This window comes from Glandiceps talaboti, chromosome 5 (genome assembly GCF_964340395.1).
Source record: "Glandiceps talaboti chromosome 5, keGlaTala1.1, whole genome shotgun sequence".
NCBI classification, from domain to species: Eukaryota; Metazoa; Hemichordata; class Enteropneusta; family Spengelidae; genus Glandiceps; species Glandiceps talaboti.
In genome coordinates, this window is record NC_135553.1 from 24,989,207 (window position 1) to 25,016,948 (window position 27,742).

At 37.1% G+C, this 27,742-nt stretch overlaps 1 protein-coding gene across 1 annotated transcript in view; it reads right to left on the reverse strand.

The window, feature by feature from the left end:
• Nucleotides 1-10,666: 10,666 nt before the first annotated feature.
• The window catches only part of LOC144434961 (leukocyte receptor cluster member 8-like), a 17,136-nt gene continuing 60 nt past the window's right edge, over nt 10,667-27,742 (reverse strand). The window contains exons 2-17 of the mRNA XM_078123491.1: nt 26,094-26,311; nt 24,259-24,347; nt 23,605-23,869; nt 22,939-23,101; nt 22,572-22,619; nt 22,202-22,345; nt 20,536-20,784; nt 19,479-19,646; nt 18,277-18,283; nt 16,601-16,729; nt 15,509-15,598; nt 15,058-15,192; nt 14,563-14,631; nt 13,973-14,102; nt 12,850-13,057; nt 10,667-11,895 (exon numbers count right to left, since the gene is read on the reverse strand). Of these exons, the coding sequence (XP_077979617.1) occupies nt 11,739-11,895; nt 12,850-13,057; nt 13,973-14,102; nt 14,563-14,631; nt 15,058-15,192; nt 15,509-15,598; nt 16,601-16,729; nt 18,277-18,283; nt 19,479-19,646; nt 20,536-20,784; nt 22,202-22,345; nt 22,572-22,619; nt 22,939-23,101; nt 23,605-23,869; nt 24,259-24,347; nt 26,094-26,311 (2,269 nt within the window). The 3' untranslated portion in view covers nt 10,667-11,738. The remainder of the gene's footprint in view (nt 11,896-12,849; nt 13,058-13,972; nt 14,103-14,562; nt 14,632-15,057; nt 15,193-15,508; nt 15,599-16,600; nt 16,730-18,276; nt 18,284-19,478; nt 19,647-20,535; nt 20,785-22,201; nt 22,346-22,571; nt 22,620-22,938; nt 23,102-23,604; nt 23,870-24,258; nt 24,348-26,093; nt 26,312-27,742) is intronic.

Below are 27,742 nucleotides of genomic sequence, written 5' to 3' on the forward strand. Positions count from 1 at the left end.
GAGACAAAGCGGCAGAGACATATATGTCTTTATAAAGACAGAACCAGAGACAAACAGACATGAGAGATAAAGAGGCGGAGACAGACAGACAGACAGACAGACAGACAGACAGACAGACAGACAGACAGACGGGCTGTAGAGACAAAGAGGTAAAGACATAGAGACAGACAGACAGACAGACAGACAGACAGACAGACAGACAGACAGACAGACAGACAGACAAAATAAAACATTGAGACAGAGTTGGGGAGATGTAAAGAGAGAGAGAGGTTGTCAAACATATACTATTGGTGTTTGTACATATGATTTCAGCGATATGTATAGTGGTCTGAGGCTACACTCACTGTCTGATTTGTTGGACAGAATCAGTTTTCGATCGACTCATCCACGATCGTCAACACTTTATTCGAGACTGTCATATTGTCAGGCTCAAGAAGTCGCATGAAAGGAAAAGTGATAATAAAATTGATTTTGTGTTGATTTTGACAGCGAAGTAATAGGTATGTCACACCACTGCCGTAGTTGTCAGTGTTTTCGCCAAAGCAAAGTAAATGGAAATGTTACAAAATAGCTAAAAATATGATTTATAGTAATATATCATTTAAATCTATAGATATCTCATTAATAGTTTTCTCCCAGTGCTCGGTTCAAAGTAGATGACATTTTCCAGTGTAATGACCATTTCTACTTTTATTTTCGTAATTTTGTAGGGTATTCCCGTCGACACAGTGATCTTTGGATAGGCTTGGTTTATAATACAGAGGAAGGGGCTTTGAAATGGGTGGATGGGTCATCGGTAAGTTGATCTTCTGTTAAAGTAATAAATGTTACAACAGTTATATATTGAAAATGGCCTTTGAATAAAGCAAGTCTTAGACTTAGTTTATAATAACATTTGGATTGTAAGATACAACGGGTAACACTGAAGTAAAGCACTTTCTCCTCTGACTTTCTCTATGTGCTACACTCGTTTATAGCATTCATATCAAGTGTAAAAGTATACTGTTTCAATTTGTTTATTTACAAGTTGAGCATGTGGCCTTTGTAACGTCAATTACCAAATGAAACAGTATACTTTTACACGATATGGATGCTATAGACGATTGTGGTACATACAGAAAACGTTTTACTTTGGTGTTGTACATGTACGTGGAGTCGTCCACCCTAACCAGGCTTCTCTTTTAAGATGTGTTTTACAGACTTAAAGACATAATACCTTATAACGAGAATTGATTTTATTATGGTTTATTGGTTGACGTCTTATAAGTATTAACGATTCATTTGCATAATTGTCTGTAATTGGGTGATAGCCTAATGAAGAATGCAAGCATCAGATTTCACACAATTAATTTTGAGAGCACACAATGATGATAACCGTGACAAAGTGCATATACCATTCAAAAGCTTATTGAGATAGGAGTTAATAGTTAATGATTGATTATTTTGCTTCAAATTTCATATAATTCAGTACGAAAATAATGAAGTGCACGTGTCCTGTATAGCCTGTTGCTGTACCTTGTACAAGTACATTTTACATTCTGTCAATGCGTGTAGGAACAAATATCAAAATGCTTGTATTTTTGTCTTCAATGAAAGGCATTCAGTTTACATCCTAACATTTAACATGTAGGTGACGTATTCAAACTGGGAAGAAGGTGAACCAAACAATGCCAGGGATAAAGAACATTGTGTACATCTACAAGCCACCAGTCAAGGAAAGTGGACTGATAAACGGTGTGATTTCCGGAAGGGGTTTATTTGTGAGCGACAACTTGGTAAGTAATTTCTGATAATTGCCATACATTAGATATAAGTGACAGGAATTAAGACTTTCGGTGAAAACACGGGAAAGCATTTTTGGTTGTATAGACAGAGATTTCGGTTTGTCTTTTGACAGACAGCACTATCAATGACAGTGAAAACAATTAGTCATGTTGTGTGCGTACAACCCGTTTCAAATTATTATTCATTGGTTCTGTTTGATAAAACAACACAGAAACCAATAAGAAACTGTATTCTACACAAATACATAGTATAGCAAGATAGCAATTTCTTGCTACACATTTTCTATATTATTTATGAAATGTACATATACTGCTAGATGAAGACACAACACACGGGCGTCAGTATTTGACAGGGTCTGCATTTGATGCCTGCATGGTGGTACCGTAGTTCATTACATTGAGACAAAATGTAGCAAGAAAGTGTGGCATGTTCTTATTAGTTTATGTGTGGTTGTATGAAACAGAGTCTGTGAACGGTAATTTGAAATTGGTTTTCCGTACTTTTTGAAAAAGTTGATCTCAAGCGTACACCTAGTCTAACAGACTGTTTCCAGTATAACGGGAATTATCAGAACATAAAGTATTATACATACTTTATGTAGTCTGGTCTAATCTCGTTGTCAAAAGAGGGTTGATGATTGGCTTATTCTACACAGGGTCACAAAATATTTCTTATTTTTTAAATATTCCCTAGTACACGACACATGTGTAGTAGCATAATTCGTGTATAATATTTTTCTTCGGAAAACAACAACCTAAGAAATACAACGTGTTCTTACGTTATTCGACATGTATTTTGAAGTGCGAGTAAAATGTTTACCTAATATCAAAGCATAAACTAATTTCAAGCCTTAAATAAATCATTTGTTACAACAAATTAAACCATGATATCTTTCAGTCTGCAAAGTCCTGCCCGTTGGAGTCGAAAATGGAGCCATACCAGATTCTCAGATGACAGCAAGTAGTTCCTGGGACAATCACCACGTCCCACACCAAGGCCGATTGAATTGGAAACCACTAAATTCTGGGTTTTATTCACATGCATGGTGCGCAAAACGAAACAAAGTTGGCGAGTGGTTACAAATTGATTTGGGGTCCAATAGGATGGTTACTAAAGTTGCGACGCAAGTACGTAATATTTACATGTTTATGCCTTTATAAATTTGTATAAAATAGGCAGTAAATACAAATAATAAAATCAAGTTAAACACAGCTGGTATCCCGTACAGTGATATTTTGAATCTTAAAACGTCACAAACTATGCACTATACAGTTGGATACTATATGTATTATCAATGGTTACGTTTGTTAGTAATTCTAGACTGAGGTTTTACGCTTTAATACATTGTTTTCAGCATTGAATGTATTTGCCCGATGACTTTACAATGTAGTAAATTGAATGACTAATGATAGTACTGGTATTGTGTTATTTTTACAACCATCAGGGAAGAGGTGACCCTGTGAATCCACCACAGTGGGTTACTGGCTACAAGTTATGTATTTTCCCGATGATTTTACAATGTAGTAAATTGAATGACTAATGATAGTACTGGTATTGTGTTATTTTTACAACCATCAGGGAAGAGGTGACCCTGTGAATCCACCACAGTGGGTTACTGGCTACAAGTTACGTTACACCAACGGCGTGACTTGGCGTTATGTGAAAAACTCTACTGATGGTACTGACAAGGTACGTGGTGAAAATTGTTGATCATGTAGTCGATATACCACCCCGGCCTACAAGGTTCGCCATTTTTTACATATAAATTGAATTTAAAATGTGTTTAAAATGCCAATTTTAATGAGAAGAATACTGTTCACATGTACCATCACAGAGGACTAAATGTAACTAGGTTGTGGTTAAAATAGGGAAGGTGTTGGGTCATGGCAAACATTACATGTCAAAAAGATGATCTTTGCACTTGATAGATTTATCATTACATATACCATACCACACGAGTTCATTCTCGCAAACCAGAGTTGATATGTCTTCAAAAACACTGCGAAATAACAAGATGTGTCTTGAACGGTGCCGTAAAAGAGGCTGTAGTTTACGACGATGCACTGCTGCATCATTTATATCGACTACATGGCCATTCCTTCCAAATCCATACGAGGAAATCTGATCATCAATTTATTGTCTACTGTGAGTCTAGTTGTGTTCTGATTTATTTATATAACTATATGTCGTTTGTTTATCTATAGCTGCAATAATTGTAGAGTTTGTTTTGGTTTTCCGTTTTCTTCTGTTTTTGTAAGCGTAAACGGGAAAAACACCCTCAAAATAAAAAAGAAACGCTACAATTATTGCAGCTAGTTTATCTATAATTATTTCTTTCCAGGTTTATACGGGGAATTCTGACCGAACAACAATTATCTACCATGAGTTAGGGTCCGATTCGTTTATCGCTCGATATGTACGGTTCGTGGTTCAGACATATTATACACATATGTCGATGAGAGTGGAGGTATATAGTTGCGAGTGAAAAGATACAATTTTCTTGCGAAGTTTTCTGCAAATGTAGGGGATTAAACTGAAAGTAATAATAGAACTATAATTGTGACACTTGACACAATTTCGATGATTTCACTTTTATAATTTGAATGCCTTGTTCTGCAACGATAAAGAAATTGGGTCGCTGTTCTTCGGTAAAATAAACGTCTGTTCTGTATTGAGAAATAAAATAATTGATCTCCCTATCTTTACTAGTGTTACTTGGTGTTTCCTACAGTTTGATTGTTAGACGCTATAGAGTCTCTCTCTCTCTCTCTCTCTCTCTCTCTCTCTCTCTCTCTCTCTCTCTCTCTCTCTCTCTCTCTCTCTCTCTCTCTCTCTCTCTCTCTCTCTCTCTCTCTCTCTCTCTCTCTCTCTCTCTCTCTCTCTCCAATCCTCATCCATATGGCCATTTCAATACGATAAGTACTATAACACTTTACATATGACCCGTCCGTACATCAAAGTGATAATTTATGACATTGCACATACCGTGTCCGGACCACATGGCGATTTTCATATAGAGAAATGTTATTAATAAAGTGTTTCCAATTATGTATTTCCAGTTATATATATTAAAAACTGTCGAATGATTGTTGCCACGTCAGTTAATTAATTGTTACATTGTACTTAAAATGTTGCTAAATACAGTTGACGCTACGACCACCTGTGGATTCGAATTCCATACTCGCTATAGCCAGTCATATGCACGAAAGGGTCGTGCCAGCTAAAGTACAGCAACAAATAGCGGTTTCCAAGTTTACACAAAAATTGTGTACCGTTAGAAGTTTTCTAATTAGGCAGACGTATGCATATGGTTAGGAAAAGGCGCTGACGTATTTCAGTAATGGTGTCACCCTACACTATGATTTTGTATACAAAACAAATGTCGCAGAATCTTCATTCCTGTGGTTAATGGTTCTCGTGTGGTCACTGCTTATGCGCGTTCTCCATCCGCGCATAATCATCGATCATAATAGAACAAGAGAACAAAAAGAACAATGTTATCATTGACTGTTGATTCGTAGATTTCCACATGTTTTGTTAACAACAACTTTTCACCGTACCTGTTTTTAAAAAAATTCTTGCTATGGCCACACACCCTGAAATGGGATATTGGTTTTATCCGACATACATGACAGACAAGATAAGATATGAAGAAAGTTATCAGTCCATACTTGATCTGGAATACTATCTTCTCTCTGAACAACACATGCCGAAGGAGTTCAAACCCGATGGCTTCCAGCTTTACGAAATCGCTCTCGCCATCGAACAAGTCGTGGATAGCCATCGATTTGATGCGGACATCAAACGTCGTCTTCTTGTTGCAGCGTTGCTATCTGGTTTGTTCACTATAGACCACATCATTAATTTCCAACTCTTGATGGATGAGTTACCGCTGCCGTGTTTGGAAGGTAAAACAGTTGATCACTTCATCTTCTGATGGAAATTAATTTAAAACCCACCTTTCGGAAATTACTTTATTTTAGCCCCCTTTTTTCAGCACTATAATACATGATGATTTGTGGGGATATACTATATCACCCCCACGTGATACACAAATCAACACTTATTTTCTCTTCCGTGGGGATCTTTGTTGTTGACATTTCAGGATTGTGTATAGTTTGATATTTAAAAAAAATACAAATTGAAAATTGCACTTGCTGCAACTTGGACACTTTTTGTTCATCAAATAACCAAAGATATATTCACTAGAATTTGGTTAATTATTTATAAAAATACACTGTATCTGTTCATTACATTAGTGGTACAGAGTCATTTTTTTGTTTAGGGGTGGACCATTTGATATCCTGGGGGGGGGGGGGGCTTGGAAGATTTCGGGAAAAAAAGAGGCCAAATGGAGTTGCTTGAAAAAAAATCCGGATATGAGTGGGTGATGGAAAAAAAAGATGGACCACTGCTGCTAGAAAAAAAATGTCTTGCCAGGGAAATGATGCACAAGTTCGAGTGTACTGTTCAACCTGCTCGTACCTCTCCAACCAGGACACTTGTCAGATCAACACATGTCAGGGACCAGTCAGTTTCGTTAGCCTGTGGTACATATATATATATTTGTTCTTGTCTCCGTTTCTTTCATAAATGGTTTAAATATTACTTCATGTAAGGGTTCAAACATAACTATACATAAAATTATACATATATATACATGTATTACCACACTACCACACTAGTTACAGAACATGCCATGTAAATGTTTGGCTGTTTCACAATCAGGGCTTCACTTATCTTGCACTTTGGGGCAAAAGTGAACTTGAAGGTTTGTAATGGTAATCTTCATACTATTAGATAGTTTATAAAAGAACTTAAATCTAAATTGTTCTAGTCTCTTCAGTATGAATTTGTCAGAAGGGATGAATATACTTCCTATTTCGGACACTACATGTATCACCACAAATCAAATTCAAGTTTCTATTGTAAACTAGGTATGACCTCCTGAAGTGCTCTAGCATACCAGTGACTTTGCTATACATGCAATATCAATGCCCCTATACCTATGTTACAGGCCCACTTTTATAACATGGAAAACTTATTTTAAAAGTTATATCTACTTAAGCTTTTCGAAGCTTGGCAATATTACCTCAGAGGCTATGAATAACCTAAAAATTGCCTAAATAGAAACAAAAAACTCCAGATCGGACACCATCACCCCAGAGGCCACCCATTCGTTAAACCAACAATACGATTCACCAAAATTGGTAAAAACTTCAACAGCTTCTAGAAGGAGACCCCCTAGGACCCCCATACATACATACACACACACACACACACACACACACACACACACTCACACAATAGGTGGACATGTCCCAGTCTCAAATCAAAGTTCTTCCCTCCACCTCTTACTGTCAAGATGCTATGAAACTTTATATAAAAAATGTTTCAACCTCATGTAGTTGCTTTTTACATGTTAGAGCTGTCTTGTAAAGCTTGCAAATTGTTGTCTGAAAGTGTCTATGAATAGCCTAAAAATTGCCTTTAGGAGTAAAAATCCTCCAGGGGAGACCCCCTAGAACCCCCCTACACACACACTCACACAATAGGTGGACATATCCCAGTCTCAAAAGCTCTTCCCTCTACAGCTTATATATTGTCAAGATGCTTTGAAACTTTATTCACGGGGGTCAGTGACTTTTTGTCGGCCCAATGGAAAAAACACTGACCACCCCCTATCCCCCCAGGCTGGAGAAACTGACCAGTGTGTCTGAATGTTTGAGCTCACCAATCAAGTTTCCGATTTCCATTTTCAGTGTGTCATCATACCATGGCATAAAAGCTGTCAATGATGTTTATTTAATTGAAAATCAAACATGTATTGAAATATGTAATTTCTAAATATAATCTGTGTGTGATAGAACAGCATATTTTTACTCTCTGTATTTCCGTGTGCGAAAACCAAACAGAGAATTTTGGCAACAAAAGTAGGTGTTCAACATTGCCATAAAAAATCCGGATATCTCAAAGAAGGAAAGAAAAAAATGTTGCCAGCATAGGCGAAGGAGAAAAAAAAATAATTCACAGACAAGCAGGTGAGATAAAAAATAATGACTCTCTACCTATCTTCCAAGCCCCCCCCCCCCGGGATATCAAATGGTCTACCCCCTCTAAAGGCAGTGTACTACAGACACAGATTAAAATAGTAATCGCCGTTGAGGGCGCACAGCTACAAAAATACGTTGATCCAAAGGTGATGCGATACTGTTCAGGGGGTGGGTGTATGATATTACGAGTAGGTTATTATACCTAACAAAGTATTTTTAAAAAACGTTCCAGTATAGCAGCTAGTGCAGTTTTAAATTAAAAACCTCATACTGTATTGAACAAATTTACTAGAAGACTTTCAGTTTTGAAATGTACTCTAGTCCGTATTTTGATATTGATTTATGACAATTTGGTTAATATCTTATTTTTTTTTTGAATTCATGATCTCATCTGTACAGAAAGCCCACCTTGCAATAAAAGAATACAAGACTGTCTGAATACTGTGTCATCTAAGGAATACTTGGCAAATATCTGAGGATTATATACATCGGCACTTGGATCTAGTTGTGACTTGGATCAATTTCTCTAAGTATACATAATCCTGTCATATCCTATGATGGGACTTTAATAGCACCTAGAAGCGACTATGGAGAAATGGGCGTGCATTTGCAGAACGACACCGTCGGCGATACGACACTAGCATGGGCGCCACCAACGTTGATCATTTCCAGATACCAACTGTGATCATGTAGTCACCTCGAAGACAGAAATTGATGGAGTGTATAAATACGATATGAAGACTTCTCATTTTGTAACTTAAATAAACTTCGATTGAGAAGGGAAAAGGTTTATAAATTAGATAAACCTTACTACGTTATATCATTAAAAGCTATAAGTATTGATAAACAAAAAAAAAACATTAAAAAGACAACAAAAAATGTTCTGCGCTTAAATTTGGCAGCATTTATTAACATTTTATTTTCTATTTCATATTTTGTTGTCAGCCAAAGAATTTCAATACCTACATTATATACAGTCAACTTACCAATTATCAAATCATAGTGATACTTATCTCATTCACTGCCATGGCAACCATGAATGTCAACACAGTTGCAAAACTAACATTTGGTGCTGGAAATCTAGTCTTGTTCCTTGACTGTTGTTTGTGTGTTCTATTTCTTCAGCACATAAAATAAATCTTTAAACCTTTTCTCATTCAGTTTCATCCATTCTATGTCAGTGTATCCTGTTTTTAATTACTAGTACTCTGTTGACCTGCAGTGAACCACTTCATTTGCCAGCTAGGCTTTCTTGTTAGTCTACCTGGCATGACTACTATTCACATTTGCATTGCAAATACAAACAAAAATACAAAATACAAACAAAATACAAAAACAGTGGAATTTATATTTGCCTTTGTACCACATTTTGCTCTAATATAATAAATAGTTCAATTATGTACATTTCAGCGTATTGTGTCATTTATGTTAACATGTTAACAATCAATCAATCAATTGTGATCAGATTGGGTTTCTGGTTAACAAGCCATGAAGAGACTACTAAGGCAACACATTAATTTGTCAAGTACTTAGGTAATAGGTTTCTATGTTCATCAGCTCTTACTTGCATGGATTTCCTTGTCTGGAAACTTTGCAAGACATCATGGATTGCTTGAAATAAGCTCAACTGCAACACATTTACACTGTGGGGCACTATGCAATGCCGGGGGTGCCAAGGGGGGGGGGGGGGTTACTGCAACGCATTTACACTGTGGGGCACTATGCAATGCCGGGGGTGCCAAGAAGGGGGGGGGGGGGGGTTTACTGCAACGCATTTACACTGGGGCACTATGCAATGCCAGAGGTGCCAAGAAAGGGGGGGGGGGGGTTTAGACCTGTATGTGGGGTACTATGTAATGCCAGAGGTGCCAAGAAGGGGGGGGGGGTTACTGCAACGCATTTACACTGTGGGGCACTATGCAATGCCAGAGGTGCCAAGAAGGGGGGGGGGGGGGTTACTGCAACGCATTTACACTGTGGGGCACTATGCAATGCCAGAGGTGCCAAGAAGGGGTTAGACCTGTATGTGGGGTACTATGCAATGCTGGAGTTGCCAACAGGTGGGGGTATATACAGTAGATACTTGGGTGCCAACAGCAGGCATGTTAGAAACACAGGGCACATTCTGGATAACAGCATTTAGTGATCTTTTAGCCAGCCTGTCCATATAATAGTACTGGATATGTAGCTGTGCTAGCTCTCATCTCTGAGAATGAGTAGTCACAGATAATATGCCATGGATAGACTAGCTAATAGATCTCCAACAGATTTGATCTTAAACTCATCCATATATACATCAGTATCAAATTTATCCAGCTAGCGCAGCTAGAGGGTAGTTGGAAAGGTCCAGTCATTGGTCAAATTTATCTAGATAGAGGGTAGTCATAAAGGTCCAGCTATTGGTCAGCTCTCAGGTAACCATAGAGCACATTATATAAACTGAAGGAATGCCTGGATCTTTCAGGCTAGCTAGAGGGCTTCAACATAATGCTTTCTTGGCAATTTGCCTTTTGGAGACGAAATGGTGTTTAATACGGCAATGTTAAAACTATTGCACACCTATCACACTAATGATGAAGCCATGCACAACAGATGTGTTCCTTCATTATATCTGCTCAATGATAGGCATATTTAATCTCACCACTCACCCGTACATACACTTTGTGTGAATGAATGAATGAATGTATGTATGTATACACATCAGTATGTCAACAAACTTTTCATTGTACACACAAGTCACAAAATACATCCACACACTTGCAATATGCTCTCGGCTCATTTCCCTAGAAAAGAAAATCAAGCTACAACTATTTTCATATGTTTTGCATTTCTATAAAAATGTTTTTGTTTTATTATATTCAATTCAGAGCAGTGGGGAAATAAATATTATACATCTAGGCACTGGAAATTACATTACAATGTGGAGCATTTAATTTAAGACAAATTACAGCACATGGGTGAATTTTTAGACAAATTGACGTCGTCTACATCAGTCCATAGCTATGGCAGTTTATATCTACATCATTATTATACAAAATTCAGGCTACAAACGTAGAATTGGTCTCCTCACGTCACAATGTGTGCATTCTACATACATATACATTCTTACAAGCACCTGCTTTGTGATGTGTGATGGCAGAAATAAATTTTTAAAAAATAACATTGGATTAAAAAAGTTCATCTTGTAAACTTGAATTGGCAGTAGCTGTAGAAGAAGACAGTTGTAACTAGTAGAAACTTGTACTGACCAGGAAGAATTATTGTGTTAGAACTACACTGCCCTCACCATCACAAAATTTACCATTACCACTACTAACAGCTCTTCACGTACCATAACCAGAAGTCACCAGTGGTACCCAGCAAAGCCGACCATTACCATTTGGGAGTATTACCATTACCATTGCTTGCAGTCAGCAGTGCTATTACCATAACCAGTGTAACTTTTTAGCACTACTAACTACAATTTCACCAGGAGTGACCAGTAGAGGGTAGATGTTGGTATGTGATGACTGCTGTTGTAAACTACATTGCCGCTGAGGCCACCATCTCATACAGAATGGCTGATCTGTGAGGAAACTGTAAACTTGGATGACGTAAAGGGATGGGTCAACCAATAAATAATAGGAATTACTGGAAAACCATGTAGGACTGCCAAAATACCAGTACAGACTTGCAACTGGTACCAATAGATCTACTTTCTTGACTTTAATATTTCACTGCATGCTAGATGCAAGAATGCAGGAACTCCAACCACTGGACTGGGTGGTGTGAACACATTTAAAACGGACACAAACTTGAATGATGGTGCTGGGGAAAATAAAAACTGAGAAAATCATGAATATACAAAAGACCCCCCTCTCTCAAATATAGAGACATCCCCGGGACTGTGGCTGTAAATGATCAACTGCTTAGGACAGACTGACTCTGTTTGCAGTCCACTTTGCTTTGATCTGCTGTGAACACAGCTCCAAGAGAGTTCAAAAATGCTACGCAGTCTTCAGTTTTGGGAAAGGCCAATACATTCTGGAGCATTGATACTTCAATGGTAGGACGAAATCTGGTACAACAGAAAAAAGATACACATTAGGTTGACACCACACATGTATATATATCGTCATACTCAAGAGAAGAATTCATGACAGAGTGGTTACACCTTACCTTAACAGTGGTACAGCTGTAAAAAAAATGCTTATACATACAATAAGAAATTACCCCAAACAACTTTTATTACCTTCACTTTTGGAGGATTAGTAGTACTAAAAATAAGTGTTATTATTTGTTTCAGTTTATTTAGAACAAGAAGTTAGGATGTGAAATTATTAGTTACCCTATGGTATATGTGGTCTTCAATATTTTCCCTGAAACCAATATGTTCAAAAAACTATTTGGTTTTTATCATAAATCAGAATTTTCCTTACTTGATACTTTCAACTTACCTGAGATAAACGTCTAGCTGTCAAAACACTTGTTTAACACAGTCACTCCTTGGACTACATTACCCCTATGCATTACATGTCCATGCATGAACCCAATGAATTCCATATGAACCCAATGGTTTCATTCCATTGTTACAATTTGATACAATTTTAGTTCTCAAATACTCAAAATGTGAATTATATCTCACAGCATTGCAGAATTTCAGATGTTATGTCAACACATTCATGGCATTGCAGAATTTCAGATGTTATGTGAACACATGACTTCATACTTGGACATATAGATATCAAATAAAACACATACCTGTACACCCAGCATCAAGTTCTATACCCGCATGTAATGAAAATTAATAAAAACATTTGTACACAAATGAGATTTGCTCATATATATAAAGTCCTTGTAGAGAAAAACTTGCAAACACAATAGTTTTATAATACTGTCATATAGAAAGACAGGGCAATTAGATATATTCCATGTTTGCGATGATCTCGTTCCTAATTAGGGGGCAACGGAAGAAATCAATATTTGCATGAACACATAGAAAAAAATGTTGGGAGAACAAAAATAAACATACGATTTGATGATGGATTTTGCTGCGGCTTTCCTTTCTCTCTCTATAAACAAATCAACAAGATAGCCACTCATTTTGGGTGCTTCCTGATAAAGTTTAAAGAACCTATAATAATTAGACAAGACCCATGCTGATCGTAATGACAGTGCATGCTGTACACAGCTGTCCTTTCGTAACTCGGAACTCAATGATGCCAAAGCAGTTGTAAGATCTGAGAATACATTAAGGAAAATACAACACAAGTAACAAGCTATAAATGCAAACATTTTCACTGGCTTTGAATTTCCACCATAAATAGCATTTTTTGTTTAACTTATCTGTATAACAATACATGACAATACTCCTTCCACACTCCATATCTGTACAAGTACCCAGTATAATTATGTATGTACCAGAGATTACTTGCACTGGTGTGAGCACATAATAGTGGTATTTTCACTGTAGTACAATACCAAAAACATTACTGCATGCCTGCATGCAAATGAGGATGCGATCGTTCACTACACATGAAATCGTGTGAGTGTGCTGTATGATTTTCATGATTTTTGTGGAAATTTGCCATTTCAGATGAACATATGTAATAATAACAAAACCCCATGCCACATGAGTTCCAGTGTGGGTACTCAGGGGTATTTTCACTCGTCCTTGCAGTGTTTTTTGCTGCAAAGTTGGGGCGCAGAGAACATGGCAAGCACTCATGCAAATACCCAGAGTACGCTACACTTGCACTCGTGCATCATGACAAATTCCACAGTGTACCTGTACGAATACCCGGTAGTAGTGTGCTCTCTAATGAATCACAAATTTCATGTTGTTGGTCAAAATGCTACAAACTAGATTCTTGTATGAGTCACCACATGGTTATTTTTATAGTAAGGCCTTGGATCTGAACTCAAAAGTCAAGGATGATAGTACCTCTGAAGTGCAGACCTCAACAGCACCTTTTAAAAGTTAGCAGAACTTCCCAAGGGTCTAGCAGCTACACTACCACACAGTACTAGCCAGGGGAACACCAAATTTTGGTGGGTCACAAGAAATTGGTGTGTGTCAGTAGTGCATCAAATTGGCTTAGCAGGCACACTTCAGCACAGTAGACTGTTAATATGAATAAAGTACAAAAGGATACCCATAGTATTCTTGGTAAATATGTAGTAGATTATTTGGTATGCTGTAAATTCGCCCACACTGCCTGGTATGTTATCAGAATACAATGCCTTCAGTTGGGCCTGGCATTGATTGAACTCTTCTCTATCACCCTATAAAACATAAACAAAACACAAAATTTTATATTTCCTAGCTTTGCAATCTGCAATCTGGTTTGATTAGTTCGGTCTGTATCAGAGGGAAGCTAGATGATTTTACATTCTAACATCTGAGATTTCGTACACTTTCAGTTGTGTGAGGATTTACAAATGTAGCTCTTAGGTTAGAAGGATGACTACTCTCAAAATGTCACCACTTTTAACTTTGTTGGACCATGGACATTTTATCTTGCCAAGTTTTTACATTCTGATGGTCCATATGTGTACATGTGCATATTACAAATATACATCTTCATCTGCACCAAATCTGCAATACAGTTTTGTACAGCAAGATAATATCTTACAATATAACATGTAGTGACTTTCTTCATTAGTACATGTACAGTGCACTTGCCACAAATCAATGGAAAACATTTCATATGGTTGAGAAAGGAATGTTGTAAAGAAAACTTACATTTTCTAATGCAATTCTTGCATGTGTTTCATACACCTCCACAGTGAACGAGTCTCGGACACGCTGGACCTACATTAATGAGATTGAAAGATTATTCACCAAACACATTACTAGGAGAGCTGTTCACAAAATGATCAAACTTCAGCTGTATGTATGGTAGGTCTGTGCCAGCAATGACTGGCATGATGAAATGATGTCACGTTCTCTGTATGTTGTTACCCTCTAAATAAATTAATCTATGAATAACGTTGTCACATATCTGCTATCATTCTCATCAGAGAACACTGATTTTAACATCAATGTAAAACAATGAACTCTACAGGTTGATATACCTTTCACAGTATTTTGGTATACTTCCTTCACAAATGTATAGTTTACAATACTGTTCTTTTAGGGATACATTTAAAATCACTTTGAAACCATTCTAATGATTGACTTTTTCTCCTCACTAAGTGAGCTAGCAAAGACAGACAGATGGAGTTCTACAATACTTACTGTTAGGTCCTGTCTGATAGACTTCATTTGTTCACATGCATAACGATAATCTTGTTTCTCTTTCCAGTCATTCTTCACCATTTCGAGAGACTTCTTTAAAATTTCAACAGGACGTACTGTTGCTGGGTCAGGTGCCTACCAATAGAACACACGGACATAGTCACTCTCACAAGTCAAAATTTCATCTTACCGAATCACCGAATCAAAGAGTTTTCATTAGCATTGCCAAAATTTACTCCCAAGTAGAAATGTTCATGTGTAACTATGAAACCAAAGTAAATGAAAAAGCTGCACATTCAGTTTTATCCAGGTGTTGCCATAGTATAATAACCACAAATGTTGCAATTTAACATGAATAAAAGGGGACCACCCCTTTGGCTGATCTTTAGGCAAACACTTCCCATATTATTGAACTGCAAAATGTGATAATAATAACAGCAGCAATACTTACACTTGTTAGTCTGAGATATGCTTTGGTCAATTCCTGACTGGTTCCAACCACTGGTTCTATGTTCCATTCAAAATCACTGTCATCATTATTCTATAAAAGTAACCAAAGACAATTTGGTATTACAAAACATTGAAAAATTGTGGAAGATGTAACTGGTGACACTTTTTAATACAGATGCAAAGATTTGTCATTCACAGTGACATTACATAAACATATGTTGATTCGGGTAAACACAGTTGAGCAAGCCGTTTCAACTACATCAAAGTATACAGTAGAGTGAAAGAATCATGACTATGAGTGGTATGCTCATTAAGCCAATTTGATGTACCACTAACACACAGGGTAATTTTCTATCCTTTACTATGTAGTGACTCATAAGCAAACCCAATTTGTATCATTTTTAATAACCAACAGCAAATTTATTTGTCATTGATTAGAGGTCAAGTCTATTTATGGACACACTTTATGACTTGCTAACAAATGAGTGATAAGGGTATCCATAATGACTCTTTCATTGTAAATACAGTATACAGTATAAGCTGACTTCTCCTAATAAATGATCTACTATTAAGTTGTATGTAAAGCAACTATTGTTCTTTATGATCTAAATTACCTATGCCGTGGGAAAAGGGCTTACACAAAAGACTGACTAAATGGGATATTACCAAAAACATTGTGACACAACACAAGCATGGTCTTATTGAGTACTCCTAAATTACATAACATGACATGTTACAAGGGATACAGGTGGCAAAGTGATTATTCACTTGTTGAATTATTCACATAGTGGGGCCCTATCAAACTATACTCGCACCAGTGTACCTTCTATAAAGGACAATTATCTGTCATTATGGCTCAAACTGTTTTATCATCATGTGTTATCACATAGAGAGGTATAGGTAAACATCAAATTTGGTGTTCACAATAAACTGCTGTGAATTAATGGTGCATCAAATTGGCTTAAATTGCACATGGGTCACCACATACTATAAAAGGGATATGGGAACATCAAATTTCAGTGTGTTCTGAGATATTGCTTTATATGGTTTAGATGGCACACTGACTAGAACTACTAGTGACTCTACTACTTACTGCATAAGCATTGATATCCAAGGTAAGTCTCTGTTGGCGAGGTGGTTGTTTAAGTGTATCCTGGAAGCGAGCTGCTCGTTTTTGCATACGTGCAACTCTGTTTGGGTCAGTCTCTTCAAAGTCTGTTTCCTTATCAATCCTATATATTAAGAAAATCACTGAATGAAATAATTGCACATCATAAATTCTGTCATACTTTGCACTTGATTACAACATCTCTACTATTCTGAAAATGATATTGATTCTGTTGACACCGTGATGTAAATTTTCAAATTTAAGAAAGGTTTTCTCTTTTGTGAATTTTTGCCCACAACTTCCAATACTACAGATCATACTGGTTAACAAGCGACCTATCGGTCAAAATAGCTCCGCTGTTTTTTTTTTAATTTAATTTTTTATTTTGGTGACATGTAGAAGTGGTTCAGGTCTTCAGCTCTTCGAGTCACTATGCAGTTTTGTTTTAGCGATGCAATAAAGTGGTTAGTGGTTTCATATGATGTCTCACTATAAAACACATTTTACACAGAAGTTGGTAATGTATTGTACTTTTATACCATAGTCACCATTTTATAACAAAAATCTACTGTTATGAAAAATTGCACAAAATCTCAGAAAAAAATGACTGGGAAATGCACACAAGAAAAAGAAAAAAAGAGGATTTTGAGGTTGGCTATAAGTAATTCCAGTGTCTTACAGCTGTAACCCTGGAAAATTTTAATGAAGAATGAAATAAACTAGGGATCTAAAATAATTTTGAGGCAATTTGAATTTCAATTTTCTAACAAATTTACAAAGTCAACAACATTCAACTTGTTCTAGTTGTGGTAGATATATATAGGGAAGAAATGTATTAATCGCCATCTTAGTTTCCGTACGGCGACAATCTCAAGTACCCGGAAGAGAGTCATTCTCAGCCATACGTTACAGTGGTAACACTCGTTCATGTTCGGTTACCTTTCACAAAGAAAACACAACAAAATGGTTGAAATGATCTTTTTTTAATTTCTTTTCATCACAACAACAAAATCTGCGTGATCAAAAGTGTTGTAAACTAAACCAGAAAGAATTATCGGACTGGCTAAACTTCCCGATGAACTGGAAGGTCCTACTACTTCCAAGTAAGCCTCGATAGTACTATAGTACGTGAGAAAATCGTCTCAAACTAGCGATACAACTTTCAAAATATAACTTGACATGTCTTCATTTGTTAGAGTTATACAATTCAAGACGGGTTTTCACTCGAAAACAACAATTCTGTGAATAATGACAGTGACACTCTGAACGCAGCGATTTCTCGGACGATGTTACCACTGTAACGTATGGCTGACAACGACTTGCTTCCGGGTTAGTCCCTCGTGCATACGGGTGGATTGTCGGCGATTAATACATGCATGTACATCGTCTGATATTTTAATTCAGAGTGTTTTTTGTGACCGGCGCCTGTCAGCAGACTCTGCCATTTTTTTCATCATTCCATTGTATTTAAACCTTGTACTTGACATTTCGCAATATTTATAATTCTCAACAAAGTACCTCAACATGCCTCACTTCGCTCGTACTCAAAGCAGCCCCGCACGTAGTCCTGCTTGCATACGGAGGAATTCGGGACTCGATTCTGACAATTGTCCCTCCCCCTCCGGTGTTTAGAGTCAAGTCAGTAATACAGACTCGTGCACCCGAGGACTACCCCGCGCGGTATGATCACTGACACTGATGACATGATGAGAGAGAACCTTTTCGGATTTACATGTAAAACGGGGAAAGATACGCAAAACCTAATGCAAAGTCTGAAGCCAAATTAAAGTTGTAATTATTTTAATTATTTTTACTTGCCAAATATTTGCATTTTGGAAAGGCAAGACACGTTCATGTCGTTTAACTTTACATGTGAACTGTCGGCCATATTTAAACTTCAACCGCGGCCGCATGCCTGGCATGCCCTTCCTTACGCAAGTTGTCTGAATTCTGGTTCACTGTCATTCCAAATTGCACGACAATATAGAATTAACCACAAGTTACATGTTATCTGAAAACATCACACTTTTATAGTGGGTCTGAAGTGTGATTTTAGTGAGTACTAAGAACGTCCTGTGTTGATACTCAAGATACTTGCTGTGGAAAATCGCTCGGTCGAATGAGGTCACCTTCAGCTTCTGGTCGAATCAGGATAGAGTATGCAAATGAGGATGTTGCGGATTGGCTGATAATGTAGAAGGGTGCAGAATTGGATTTGAAGTTTACAACCCTGTTTCGAACAAACGCTTGTCATTTGGGCGCCCAATGCGTAGAATTATGACTATAGCACATATTACATTGCTTGTTTGACGTCAATAGTGTCTTTTGAAAAGTGGCAGTTTACTTAAAGTCTCGTCGACTGATTTCCAATATGGCGTCGGTCATTATGCTCATTAACATATTCATTTTTTTTTCAAATTACAAAAAAAAAATCATAAAAAATAAAAATGAGGATGTGCTGACTTGAAATTAACAAATCTGAGTAAGCTACCCCCTGCGCATCAACACGCCAGATATCAAAGCAATCTAATAAGAGGTTTTCAAGGAGTTGATGAAAATGACATTTTATGAAAAAAAATCATAAAAAATTGAAAATGGCACAGATCAACTTGGCATGAACAAATCTGAATAGCCTCCCCCCAGGGAACATGCACACCAAATATCGAAGAATTCCGACTGTCACTTATGGAGTAGATAGTAAAAATATAAAAGTTTGACGGACACCTATGATTCACTCTACTCTCTATACCTCAATACCCACCTATACCTAAAGCTACGCTTTCAGCTTTCGCTGACAGCGGAGCTAAAAAATATGACTCTTGTGTGACTGCAAAGTGAAATTCTCTAGGATTGAAATGTGTACCTGTTATTGCGTCCTTTGTTTTTCCTTTTTTCAAACTTATTATTCAACTGTCCTCTGTCACGTCCACCACGCCCACGACCACGTCGCCGTCCACCACGTCTGGTATACTGAGGCGATTCTCTACTCCTCCTTTCTTCTCTACTTCCACTACTGTCACTATCACTACTGCTGTAGATGTATAAGTAGTGTAGAAATAAATGTTTTTGTTTTTGCTTTGCTAGGTACAATGGAATGTGAATTATAACATGTTGCTTTTTCCTGAAAACTACTGTACAAGAAACTGTAATGACAATCACTGGTTCAGGAAAATGACATTAACTTATTTTCAAACCAGACTATCAAAATGCAACATAAATTGTTTTTGATGTTAAAATCTTTGTATCACCCAAAACAAAATGTTTCCAAAAACAAACGTTTCCAAAATTCAGAGTCTTGCATTGTCAGAAACAGATACTTGTGACACTGAAGCCATTATACCATTTTATTTATATTTATTTATTTATTTATTTAACTTTGACATTAGTCAGGCAGTCCATACAGGTGACGAACACATATAAACCCGGACCCCAAAGTACCATGGTACCAACATTTCCACATATGTCCTTGTCCTCGTGGTATTTTAAGAGTTCCTATCACCATTTTTGGGTTTACATTTTGCTGGATTGAAATATTGTTGGAACTTACACGACTTTACTATTTACAGAAACTTTCTTTTGTATTTATATATATTTAACGGTGTACAATTTCTACTATCAATGAAAGAGTTCAAAACAATGCACTGAGATGGGTAATCATAATATCATATATTATACTGCCATAGATTCCATATATGATGTATAACAAGATATTTTTGCCACTGCAAACTTTTGCGTTTTTTCAGTCTTTAGTGAGTTTTCAAAGACTAATTTTTACTGACTACTAATTTGTACATTGTGTTCATAGAAGGCATTTTAGTTACTACTTATTCTGTGTTTTGTTGTCCAGTAAAATAAATGAAAACAATACTTTTTAACAAATATTTTCATGTTCAAAGTATCTGTAAATAGTGATTTATTACCTGTATCTACGACGTCTGGAATAACGTGAAAATGGAGATCTGCTTCGTGATCTACTCCGGCTTCTACTTCTACTTCGGCTTCTACTTCTGTGTCTTGTTGGTTGACGTCTTCCTCCTCTGAAGTACCCAAGTCCTGTCCTGCCTTTGTGTGGAGTCATTTGAAACCCACCTCCAGTGGACATAGGAGAGGACCTTTCTATAGATGTGCTATGTGGTTGTTGTTGCTGATTCCTTCGTTCACTAAATAGTCTGGAACAAGGTACCAGACAGAATTTACTATTGCGTTTAAAATTATCCATATGCACTGTCTGAATATACTCAAATTGCTGTTTCATTTTTAATACTATGAGATACATTCAGGAAAGTCGTTAATATCGAATTTCATTAACTGTGGTTCTCAGGATAGTATAATCTAACCTACAACTTTACTTCCAGAGGTTTCATAATTAATATCTGTTTTACCTGTGTGATTCTAGATATTATTACATATGTACCAGAGATTAGTATGTGCACATACTAGTGTTATTTGCATTGCAGTGCAATACCGAAAACATTGTTGCATACCTACATGCAAATTATAGGCAAACAAGTCATGGAGAATGACATAGTCCCCGCTATGATTGGGTTTTAAGGAACTGGCAGTTTATGTTGTCATTTCCAAACCTGGTTAATGTTGTTTGGCCTCATAATATGGTTGTTTTTGATATTACTACTCTGATCACGCAACAACACTTGTGAACCTAAATCAAACAGACTTAGATATGTTGTGTCTGTGCGTTGGACATGGAACTCATGTTGTTCAAGCATGTCTGAGTTATGTCTTTTGACATGAAAACTGCGCCAACGAAATGGCTGCCAGGCAGCCATATTGGATCGTATCACAACAACAATGAATATGCACATGTATGTCATAGAACACTGTCCTAATACCAACTTTGAATGAGATCTGTTCAAGCATGTCTGAGTTATGGCTTTGGACATGGAAAATTCGCAAACAAAATGGCTGCCAGGCAGCCATATTGGATCGTATCATGACAACAATGAATATGCACATGTATGTCATAGAACACTGTCCTAGTACCAACTTTGAGTGAGATCTGTTCAAGCATGTCTGAGTTATGGCTTTTTTTGCAAACAAAATGGCTGCTAGGCGGCCGTATTGGATCGTAACATGAAACAAATTGACGTGCGTATGTATGCCATAGTATGTTGCCCCTGTACCAAGTTTGAAAAAAAATTGGCGTTTCCAAGAAATGGCTCCGGACAGACGGACCCCAATCCATAAGTCCCCGTCCAGGACTTTGTCCGGCGGGGACTAATGAAGACACTAGTGTTTGTTGAATACATAAGTGCATGATATGAAATTTGCTGTTTAGGATTATCATATGTAATAATAACAGAACCACATGCCATTTGAGTTCTAGTGTGGGTAGTCTGGTGTATTGTATTCATGCCTGCAATGTTTTCTGCTGCACTTTCACTCTCTACGCTCAGGAAAGCATGGCTGCATAGAACACTGCAAGCAACCCATGCAATATCCCAAGTAAGCCACACTTGCACGGTTCTGTCATAGTATCTAATGAGATAGCAATGTTCATGTCACTATCAGGTCAGACCATCAACATAATGCCATTACAAGCATTATACAAAATGAGTGTTTACTTACACAGGGAGTTGTTCTTGTGTCCAGTCCTTGGTCCAGGCTGTTCCATCATTGAAGGCACGTGTCAAAGTTCCTTTCAATACAATTTCCACTTGATCTTTATCTATCTCTGTTTCACATTTGGAGAATGCCCGTTGTACATAGTCCCTGTGAATAGTGACCAAACAAATGAATCAATTACCTAATCAATCAATCCAGCTGTTTCATATTTCCTTTGTTCAGTTTAGGGTGTCACCCAATAATACAACATTAGCAAATACTGAACAAAATGTCCATGATATGCTACTTTATGTACATAACTATAGGGAAATAAATGATTTCAGAATTGACGAACTGGTTGATGATAATAAATCCAATATGGAAAGAAACTTACTTTAGAAGAGATGGCCAATCGTCCGTTGAAGCTGGTTGCCTGGGAAAACTGCACAAAGAAAATAGAATTTGTATTAGACAATAAAACAAAAGTAGGACTTAATATGAGATTCATCAGTTTAGTATATGTGAAGACCTGTATTTATAAATTACATTATCAAAATTTACTGGGCGAGAAAAGTACACAATATCTAAACTGTGTTGGGGTGATCCTGGAGTGTTTCGTTCCCTTCTACATTTCTTTCATGTGCAAATTTCAGATTGGCTATCTGAATGCCTCATGATGAGGGTACGATGTACAAACACTCCTTTCATGACCTATGAGTTAATTGGAGTAATAAAACAAAACAATAAAATTTTAACCTCACCCTTTGCCAGCATCTTCTTGTTGACTGTCTTTCTGAGACATGTTTAGCATTCTCCTTGAAGTATCCATGCCATCATTTTTCTCACTGGCATCACCAATCACATTCACTCTTGGTGATTGTTTACTGGGCAAGTTGAAACGTATTGCGCCACCACCTGGAGCATCTATGATGTATTTATCAAGAGAAATGAATTATCAGTCTTACAGAGCCCAACACACTGGAAGTTCACAACACACTGAAGATTGCATCACCACAACACTATCTCACATGAAAAGAAAGTGTACGATAATGATGTAGTATTCAATACATCCTTAACACTCATGATGAGGGTAAGAGTTATCAGGGGTCTACAATGCAAGAGATGGAGATAAATCAAACCCAGACAGGGATCTACAGAAAAATGCTTAACTATTGTAAATACCATACATTGCAAACCAAAAAATGTTGACCACCAAAAGACTGACTACTAAAATTGATGACATAAACATCGGGTCCCTACTGACTCTGTAGTTGATGAGATTTTACAAATCAAATGACATTTATGTACATGTACACAATGTTTGATCAATAAAGGGAACATTTGAGATTTACTAGAAGACACCAAGTCAAGGAGTGAATATTTGTTATACATGATGACTACAGTAATTATACACCAGGTATCCTTACGTTTGACATTATTATGTTGTCTGCCTCCACTCCAGTTACTATTGTTTTGATTTCTTCCCTTATCACCATATGAGGACTTCTTCTCTGATGAATTATTATTTTGCTGTTGTTGTTGTTGATGTTGTTGTTGATGTTGTTGTTGTTGTTGCTGCTGTTGTTGGTCTTGTTGTTGTTGTTGTTGTTGCCCAGGTTGTTGCCATTGGTTTTGATTTTGTGCTGGCATAAAGTTTCCTTGCATTCCTTGATATTGATGCATCATATTCTGCTAAAGAGCACACAACATTACAGTTATACAGTTAGCAATTTTAGTACTAGTGTGAGACTAAGTATCATGCAATACCAACTACTATAACATTTACACAAGAGATTGATTAAAAGTTTGATTTCAAACTGAAAGATATAATAACTTAGTTTGGTGGATTTATAGACAAAGACTCTCACAATTTTCTTATGCTAGATGTTAAAAACAACATATATTCTAGTTATACACACGATGCATTCTTCCAAACAGAAGATATTAGAATTGGGAAATGTATAATTTTGGTGACTACAAAGAAAGGACCAGACTTAAGGTGGTGTGTTGTTCAGCCTATCAGGCTTCTCAATGAGTGCTGGCTAATAGCATCACATCTTACAGACTAAGTAAGGACTTACTTGCTGTGGGTATCGTGGATAATAACCATAATTTGGCACTGGAGGCATACATGGATATTGGGCATATCCATATGACTGGTAATAGTTAGCTGTCAATGAATGTAAAGATCAGAAAAACTTGAATACATTTTAAAATAAAATTGATATGGGATTCAAAGTACGAATAGACATATGGTGGAAATTCACAGATTTTGGTTGTGTAAGTAAAATCAGACAGTCGGCATGATCATTGATGACTTTGTGTTAATATTTCATTGTCAACTTATATTGTGTAGTACTACATGTACATGTACTATTAGTCAATCTTTTAGGACTGTGTTCTCGACAGCAGGACATCTGGGTATAAGTTTGAATGAAACGTGGCCGCTCTTCGAAACAGTCTTCTCAGATGTATGTTTGAAAATATACACTACTTGTGCCAAAAGGTTTTGCCCAACTTGTAGTTTTTTTGTGTATAACCAAATACCTACCGCCTGGTACAGGATTAAATATTTGTGAACACTGTTGCGAACAATTATTGCAAAATATAAATATTTTGTTCTGTTAACATTCAAAGAGGTAGGTTTGTTTGAACATTCTTTTTGGCTCTATAGATACAAACAGATTTACATGTTGTTACTTCACGTTCAAGAGCACTGCTAGTAACAAACACTTACGGTTTACTGGTACGCTTATTTTGCTTTTTCTGTAGTCCTCATTGATTCAAAGACCAATATAAAGTGAGTTTAGTAAGAACTGAAAAGTTGTATAATGTCAGGGCTCGAAATTAACTTTTCTCCCTGGTAGCCCCTGTGGGCTACCATTCATAAAGGTCAGTAGCCCCATGACCTTCACTGGTAGCCCCATATATTTGTGTACATAGTTATCGTACAACAGTGGTTTACCAACACTGAATGTGGACTATAATGTCTGTTTAACAATGTAAAAATGGTTGATAATAAAGTTACGAATTTCTGTTGTAATGATAGGACAAACGTGTCAAGTATCTATGATTACTCATATGGCATAAACTATGAACACACCATGACCATTCATCTACTTGACTGCTTGACCATTTTACACCAGTCCATCAAAAGACCGTGTTTCGATGTCATATACCATCAGCCTCATCTATTACGTACTGATTGTCGTCGCATGAAATTCGAGTTTCGTAATTCCCAGTCTGTATATTCGTTCATTTGAAACCATGCATTTCCTAAAATGTTTTACATTAAAATCCGAAATGTGAATGAACGCATTGACTTCGGCTATGATTCCATCACCACTCGAGCATAGCATTACGGAAATGACAAAATTGACATCGTACCGAAAATGGGTGAACGGGTCCTGCTGTCAGTAACCAACAACTTCGTGTCAAGTACTAACAACGTAAGGAAGTGCTTCACGGATTAAAACGCATGTTTTTCATCAATGTTTGCGGAATTGTTATCACGAAATGTACCCCGGAAGTATCTGAATTAGCTGACATCGCAGCACATGGTGCATCCAGGGTGTGACGTCATAACATCGTTGTCAAATATAAATATTCATGAGAGAATAATATGTAGCGATGTAGACGTCAAACACATCGCGTCCTGCATACACATTGGTAAGACGTGTTGACGTTCGATGTTCAGCGGGAACGTATTGTGTTGGTTATATTAGCGACACGACGAAGGCCTGACATGTCAGCTTACTGTTTACGTTGGTAGCCCAAGTGGACTACCAAATACGAAAAGTAGTAGCCCCATGTCAACATTTTGGTAGCCAAATGACACAGGGCTACCGTTAATTTCGAGCCCTGAATGTGTAACTTTAAATCAAGAACAGCAAAATTACTGTCTACAATTCCTCACCATAGGAAGCTTGTTGTTGTTGTTGTTGCTGCTGTTGTTGCTGCTGTTGTTGAGTATTGTCTGTAGAACTTTTCTTTTTCTCAAGCTGACGTTTCTCTAGCTCTTTTCGAGCTCTTACCCATGCAGGATTTTCACCTGGTGTTTTTGTTTCTGAACTTGTTGCATTGGTATCATTTTCATCTATTGTAGATGCTGAAACATTATTAAGGGGTTGATTCCTATGTGGTAAAAAGAAATTATAAAAAAGGTTGAATTTGTGAACAGAAACTGTGTGGTATAGTAACATCATTGTGGTTTGTGAATCCTTTGAGAACCTCAACATAGTCATGGAACAACCATAAGTGTGTAGAATTTTAATTTTGTACGAATATTTACATTTTCATGGGGGGGGGGGGGGTTGACAATTTGTAAGCGGATAGATGATCATTTATTACTGTGGTGTCATCCATACCCATTCTTACACCTCTGCTACATGTATGGTGTTCAATGGTGTAGTGTTGGTACCAGGTAGGTGTACATAAGTGCACTGTTTGAAATCTGGGAGATGTGGTCAGGGCTGTTGCTTCTCATAGTGCAACATAAATCAGAATAATGTGGAAAACAGGAAGTAGGTTCCCATTAGTATTTTTTTATCTCTTAGTCTTAATATTGTTAGTGACTTTAACTTGGGACATGTGTAGGCAGTTCTTTTATTTCGATAATATTGCAAAGATAGTTGATGTGTTATCCCACATGTTGCTACCGATGTGATGGAATCATGGCAGACTCTGAGAGGTGTAAGTCAGAGTATCGACAACACAGTATTACATCCTGAGCTTGTAGTAAGAGGACGGATTGTGTAACTATTTTACAATGTAACCCTATCCCTGTCGTATCTTACTAGTAATTTGAACTACACAAGACATTTCCTTTCTTTACATTAGGGTTATATTAATATGAAGGGGTACATACATTGTAATATAGTTTCACGGGTTGTTTGTGTATGCATGGTTTCTGTTCTGTACGCTGCTAACTATTGCACTGAGAATGAGAGTAATGATTCCAATACAATACAGCACAGAGAGGCCTAGAGGGACTGTGAATAAAGTAACTTAAAGTACATAGCTTCTGACTTGTGAGATCGAACACTGATCGAAGGTCAGCGATTGCAAGTGAAACGTCTTGGAATTAAGATTAGTCTTTGAACTATATCAGAGTATATTCTAAAACGTGTCTCCACGGATTAGATTACAAAGTCTGGGGAAAATGTTGGAGGTTACTTTGCTGTTGTGTCGGCCCTGACTGTTGTCCCCTGGACTACATCGCGTCTACGATTATGATATGCAAATTATGTCGATGATCTAATTTGGAACACATCGGATATCCATGAAGTAGATGTTTCAACGCAAACATGTTGGAACAAAAATATCATTACAACGAAAATCGTAGTACTTCTATACTATTATCCGACTGTCCAATTTCAAGTTTTGTACTGAAACTTCCGCAGCTGACTGATTTTGATAAATAGTGTACGTCAATAGTTACAGCTCTTTATTTCGGAATAAGATGATCATGAAATCAGCTGAAAGTGCTACCTGGCATAAACCAGTCACGGTATCACTCATTTCAACCAAAATAATAACAAAACATGTGAAAAGAAGTTCAAAATC